This window comes from Lathyrus oleraceus, chromosome 4, assembly GCF_024323335.1.
Source record: "Lathyrus oleraceus cultivar Zhongwan6 chromosome 4, CAAS_Psat_ZW6_1.0, whole genome shotgun sequence".
NCBI lineage: Eukaryota > Viridiplantae > Streptophyta > Magnoliopsida > Fabales > Fabaceae > Lathyrus > Lathyrus oleraceus.
In genome coordinates this window covers 74950420-74957242 of record NC_066582.1, presented here as the reverse complement: position 1 = coordinate 74957242, position 6823 = coordinate 74950420, and the positions used below count along the sequence as shown (strand labels likewise).

At 29.6% G+C, this 6823-nt stretch overlaps 2 protein-coding genes across 2 annotated transcripts; one reads left to right on the top strand and one right to left on the bottom strand.

Moving 5' to 3' along the window:
• The first annotated feature begins 392 nt into the window (after nucleotides 1–392).
• On the top strand, nucleotides 393–1337 carry LOC127136103 (uncharacterized). The gene is made up of 3 exons (XM_051062699.1): nucleotides 393–738; nucleotides 838–913; nucleotides 1052–1337. Exons 1-3 carry the CDS (start codon nucleotides 393–395, stop codon nucleotides 1335–1337), a joined length of 708 nt encoding a protein of 235 aa, XP_050918656.1.
• A 760-nt stretch (nucleotides 1338–2097) lies between these two features.
• LOC127073492 (uncharacterized) lies at nucleotides 2098–2975 on the bottom strand. Its single transcript, XM_051014647.1, has one exon. The coding sequence runs from the start codon at nucleotides 2829–2831 to the stop codon at nucleotides 2268–2270; it is 564 nt and encodes a 187-aa protein (XP_050870604.1). The 5' UTR covers nucleotides 2832–2975; the 3' UTR covers nucleotides 2098–2267.
• Between the last annotated feature and the right edge of the window lie 3848 nt (nucleotides 2976–6823).

Below are 6823 nucleotides of genomic sequence, written 5' to 3'. Positions count from 1 at the left end.
CAAGTGCTAAGCATGTTCTTTGGATGACTTCTCATGAGAGACTAGCCACCAAAGATAAGATGAATCACTTTGGTCTTCTTGATAGTACTACTAGTTGCCTTAATCGGACCTGGTTTTCTGGTGTATATGTTCTTTTGTTTGGGCTGGATTTGTGGATCCCCTTATTTTGTATAGATTTTTGAATCCTGTTAATAAAGTATTTTATTGAATCAAAATAAAATAGTAATAATAATATTATTATTAATAATAACAATAATAATAATAATAATAGTACTACTACTAATAATAATAATAATGCTAAGAGTATTAGGGTTCTTAACAAGGTAGATGGTACTGTTATAACAGCCCAAAAGGACATTAAGAAGGAAATTATAGACTTTTATGGTAATTTGATGGGTAAGGCAGATAATAGTCTGCAGCATATTGATATTAAAGCTATGAGAGATGGTGCCCAGTTGAGCATGGAGTATAAAGAGTATCTTGTTGCTCACCTTACTAAACATAAAATTGTCCAAGTTCTGCAGGGTATAAGAGACTTAAAGGTACCAGGTATTGATGGGCATGGAGCTAGATTTTTCAAGGCTAGTTGGCATACTATTAAAGATGATGTGATAGCTCCAATTATGGAGTTCTTTGATAATGAGAGGTTATACAAGGCTTTTAGTAGCACTGTGGTAACTTTGATACCAAAGAATGAGGAAGAAAAACAAGTTAAGGACTATAGGCCTATTGCTGGGTGTACCACTTTCTACAAAATCATTTCAAAAATCATAACTGCTAGACTGGGGAAGGTCCTCAGTAGGGTTATAAGTCAATGACAAGCTGCCTTTTTTCCAGATCAGCATATCTACGATCACATCTTATTGGCTTATGAGCTGATCAAGGGCTACTATAGGAAAGGAGGGGGCCTCAGGTGTATAATGCGGATGGAAATTCAGAAAGCCTATGTTATGGTGGACTGGAAGGCTATGAAGTGTATCTTATAGGAGATTGGCATACCAAGACAATTCATTAATTGGATTATGACTGTGGTCACATTTGTATCATATAGATTTAACATTAATGGTGAGTATTCTGAGATTTTGCAGGCTAAAAGAGGAATTAGGCAAGGGGACCCCATGTCCCCTTTACTTTTTGTCATCATGATGGAATACTTGAACAAGACTATGCACAAGATGCAGAGGAATTATGGTTTCAATCACCAATGTAAATGTGAGAAGTTGTTTATCATTAATCTGACTTTTGCAGATGATGTGTTGATGTTCTCTAGAGGTGACCAAAAGTTAGTGGAGCTGATGTTGGAAGCCTTTAACAAAATCTCTATCCGCAGGCCATAGTGGTTTCAGGTCGAATGAGTGAATTCAAAGTGGAAAGACAATTATGTCCTCCAACGCATCAATCACCATCAAATTTAATTAGACGATTATCTGCATAGCACGTCGCATCACATGCGGACAATTTGAATCACTCTTGATATATAAGAAAAACTCACTATTTCAGATATTCAAATTCATTCTCACACATTACTTATAATTTCTCTCAGTTATTTGCAGGGGGTCTCGAAGGGTGTTCGGGAGGAGCGGTGACACATGGCACCAACTTTTTAACAACTTATTGTAAGAAAATATTAGCATTGTTGATATATTTCTTAAGATTTGGGATGTCTCCATTACTCGTATTTCGCTTTAGTCTTACAAATTTATTTAGAATGCTCACACCACTTGGCTAGGAATATCATACTATTCTTAGTCATAAAATGAAATTAAGAGTCTTGGTTTATTAGAGAAACTTAATCATCAAACCAATAGATACAAAATACAGAGACACTATTTGGATAAACAACTTAATCAAGTGTTTATGAATAAGCTATTTCTATAACAGAAGATTAAATAAAGTCAATAGTTCTTATATAAGCTATAAGTTGCTTGCTTTCACTTTTTTAAGTTATTCCAAAGAGTTTACGAAAATAATTTGAAACCACCTTATATATAGACGTATCATAATTGCTTCCACAAGCTATCTCCCATAAGACAAACTCAAATAATTCAATCCAAACAAGCACAAATAATCCAATCCAAACAAACCTAAAGAACAAAGTAAATAGAATCATACTCACTATAATAATAGTTAAACAAAATTTCAGTAGATTCCAAGATAACTAAGAATCAATTTTACAGTGATCCATGTTAAAAACAAAAGACCCAGTTACACAAAGAGAAATATAACCCATGACTAAAATTTCATAAAAACCCAAACTTTAAAACGTTTCAAAGCTCATCCTCCATCCTCAAATACTCCCCTATATCACCCTGATGAAGCACCACAATCCCATTAGGATCCAACTTCCTACAATCCTGTGTAGACTTAGCAGCAACCCCAAACCCCAAAGGCACATCCGCCATATTAAAAACAACAACCCCATCACCCGCAACAATATTCTCAGTAATCCTACCCAACGCACTCTTCAACACATGGTTCCCATACAAAAACGACATCTCAGACTGAGGTTTAAGCCATACCTTATGCTTAGCATTAGCAGCTAGCAAATTCAGCGCTTGAACTGTGAGATGGAAGTTTCCACCGTGAGTGTATTTTCCGATACATGTTCCGAGTGAAACGAGATTAGGTCTAGCGATATTGGTGGCTCGCTTGACGAGCGACTCGCTGCAGTAGTAGATCTTGTTCTTGTTGAGACGGAAACAGTAGCGACCAGGGGTGGAATCTGGACCTTCATGGGAGGGATTCTCGACGAGGTTTTTGAGGTTATTGCCGACGAATTTGAAGAGCTTTTCGAAGACGACGCTGGTTTCGGTCTCGTCCAAAGGTCTCATTTTTGCGATTTAGGGTTTAAGGAATTGGGATTTAGGGGTTTGTTGAAATGCTATTTAGGGTTTAAGGAATTGGGATTTAGGGGTTTGTTGAAACGAAAACGAAATAGAATAATTTTATTAGAATTTTATTTTATATCACATGTTTTCCATTCTCAACTTTTTCAAGTCCAATGATATTGATTTCTTAGTATTTTATTTTATATCACATGTTTTCTCTAGATATTAAACAATTATGAATAATTTTGACAAAATTAAAATTAATATTATTTTGAATTTTTAAAAATAATTATATATAAAAAAATTAAAAATATATAATAGAGTAAAAATGATGAATGAGATAAAATAATGACAATCCGTATTAAACAGTCTAAAGGTCTGTTTGATTTAATGGAAAGGGATGGAATAGAGTGGAGTTATATTCTATGGTTGGTTTTGCAAAAAATGAACGGAATTAAATGAAGTGTGATGGAAGCAATTTCATTCAATATCACTTTTTTAATCTATTTTACATTCTCCAAATTGGAGTGTATCCAATGGAATTAAATCAATTAATAACACAATTACAATCTTATCTTCAAAATTTTCAATTTTATTAACCTTTCATATTTTTCATTTCACGTGATATTTTTCTATTCATTTATTGTAACTCTTCTCTTTCCCATACCTTCTTCTTCTACCCTAATAAGGTATGTCGTATTTCTTCTTATTTTTTCACCTATTTATTTTGATGTTCATGAGTATTTCAACTTTTAGAAATTAGGTATGGTACTCTTGTGTGCTTCTTGTTGCTTTTAACTATTGTTGTGTGTCTTTTTCTATCGTTATTGTTATGAGTTGCTTTTCTTCATGATTTATAATGCTAATTAGTACTATAAAAATTGGATTTGCTATGCTATATAGTACCTTCTATAATAATTGGATTTGCAATCAAAATTAGATTTGCAATGCTATACAAATTGAATTTGCAGTGCTATAACATTTCCGTAGCATACAGTAAAATACCTGCCATTAAAATTGGATTCTTATGGTCTGTTTGGATTGATGGAAAGGTATGGAATGGATTCCATAAAGACTTCTCAACTTGACTAGAAGATAGGAATCTCGAATCCACAACATCTTCAGTCTTAGGAACAACACAACTTTAGCACAACTAAAATTAATTAATTAATATTTATTTAATTAATTGAAGATGTGGGTTTATGAAAAACTAAGTGGGTAGAAATATGAAATTTGAAATTTGAATTAAGAAAAGAAGGAAAAGTGACAAAATTAAAAGTAAAAAGTGAGAAATGAATGAGATGACAAAAAAATATAGTTTCAATTTTTTTAGTATTTGTTAATTAAAAATATGTCATTTTGCTAGTACGATTTTTGAAACACTTTTCTTAAATATTAAAATATTAAATTTTTGTATTTTTATTCTGGATAAATATTTTTTCGTCGCTTATCTTATTCTTGGGATTTAGTTTGATCCTTTAACTTTAAAAGAAGATCATTTGAATCCCTTAACTTTACAAATTGGATCATGTTAGTTCGTTCTATCAACGTTGTTAGTCAAAAAAGTCAAGTATTACATCCATGTGGAACTGACATATAATGCCATGTGGCTTAGGTTAATTTATCGACGGAAAAATTCATCACTATAATATTTTCCGAGTTTTAATCTTCATCTTCTTTCTCAAATCCAAAAAGTCTAGAATCCAAAAATTTAAAATGCAGAAATACAATTTAAGATGTGGATCTTGGCTCCATTTCATTTTAATATTCCATATACAAAAACTTAAAGCTACAATTTTTTTCTCTGTATCCAAATCAAACCTAAAAAACATATCAAATCACTATCCATGAAAATATGAATTAAGCATGAATGAGATCTGAATTTGGTGAATAGAAGTCTTCATTATGATAATATATTTGTCGCCTCCACTGTGAAAGTTGCCATAACAAGAGGAGATTGTTTGTTCTAACACGGTGGAGGAGGTAAACGGTGGTTAAAAGCGGTGTTTTGCTTCTGAGTCTGTGGTTGTGGTTTACCAAACATTCAATTTAATTATCATTGTTTTCTTTGTTCTTCCATTCTTTGTTCTTCAATTCTTTGTTGTAAATTAGTTAAAATCGTTGATATTGCTTGAGAATGAAAGTGTGATTTGCTTCCTGCACCATTTTTATTTTCCACTTGAAATGGGTTTTGTAACGGGGTTGAGTTTGGTAATGTTGTTGGATTTAGTAAAGCATATAATTAGGAGAAGTAATGGATTGTAACATAAAATTCGATTGTTGTTCTTTGTCTTGATTCCCAAACTCATAAAACTCAACTTAGAATCATCATCCAAACATATGAAGAGTGGAAACTTTAATTAGATTCAAAAATTGGAATAAATAGAAAATTGTTAAGTTCATTGATTCTTCAGTGTGAGTGTCATTCATGCCTCAAAGTTTGTTTAATTGCAGTTTTTCAAAAATCATTATAAGAGAATATAAACAAATAGAAATTTATGAATTCATGTGTTTTCCAAAAAAACTATTTTTAGCAACAAATTTTTTGGTTGTTAAACCGATCACTAAATGTAAATGTTATATGTCATCTGCCACATAAGCGAACATTAACCACGTTATTGCCATTTGAATAGAAAAGATTAATTTGATATGTTTTGAAAATTTGTAGGATCAAAATAGTCTTTTTAAAAGTTAAGGGATCAAATTGGATCTCGAATACAAAATAAGGGGCTAAAAAGGATATTTAGCCTTCTATTTTTTATGCTTAAATGGTCTTTTGATTCCTGTAAATTAGTGTATTTTTGTTTTTCGTTCCTATATCTTATTTTTCTAGATAAAATTCTTAAATGTTGAATTTTATTTTATTTTAGTCCCTAAAGATAAAATCGAAAAGAAAATTTGCAGGTTTCCGACGGATTTTTACTTTATGGACTAAAACCAAAACACATTTAACATTCAATAATTATTTTCAAAAGAAAAAAAAAAGAAACTAGGACGAAAAACAAAAATACTTCAATGGGGATCGAAAAACTCTTTAAACTATTTTTTATGAAAAAATTATTTATGAATTCTAAAAAGAAATGGCTCTTAAATAAAGAAGTCTTCTATATTAAATGACTAAAGTAGTAAAGTAGAGCATCAACACCCAATTTTTCCATTCAATTTTTTTTTCTAAGTTTTGTGTAAGAAAAAATATATATAAAGTTATTTTAATTTTTTGAAAAAAATATTTTTAGGAAAAATAATTCTAAAAAACCATTTTTTATTTTTTGGTAAAATTTTATTTTTGGTGTTTTAATCTTTAGAAACTTGTTTTTTATTGGAAAAAATATTTTTTAATTAATTTTCAAAATAAATTAAATTTTTTTATTAAAAAATATTTGTAAATTATGTTTTAAAAATATTAATTTTTTTTATTAATATATATAAGTTTTGAAAAGAAAAATTAAAAACAAATTAAAAACAAATTTTTCAAAAAGAAATAAAACGGTCCTCTAAAACATAATATTAAGGTCAAGAAATTATTTATTTAATACGAGACTTAAAAATAAATCGTCAAATAGGAAGACTTATTAATTGAATTATTATGTAAGATTTTTTTTACACCTATAAGTAAATAGACAAGTTAGGAGATGGTGTGTGCAAAAAAAAACGGTTATCCATAACCAAATTGATCAACTTTAAAAAAATCAAACCAAATGCTAAATAAAAATTTGGTTTTGTTATTGGTTATCCAAATATAAACCGTTACCCATTATAAAAATTTAGTTTTGTTATTGGTTATCCTAATTTTACTATGTGTTAAATTTTTATTTTTGTATGTTTTCATGTTTTATCACATTATAAATCAATTTTATATTTTAATTTTTTTAAAATCTTATAAAAAATTTATTTTAAAAATAAAAATCAGAATCTTTTTTCTTTTCACCAAAAATATTATATTTGGATTTTTTTTCGAAAAAATTATATTTGATATTTTTTTTTAAATAAAGTTA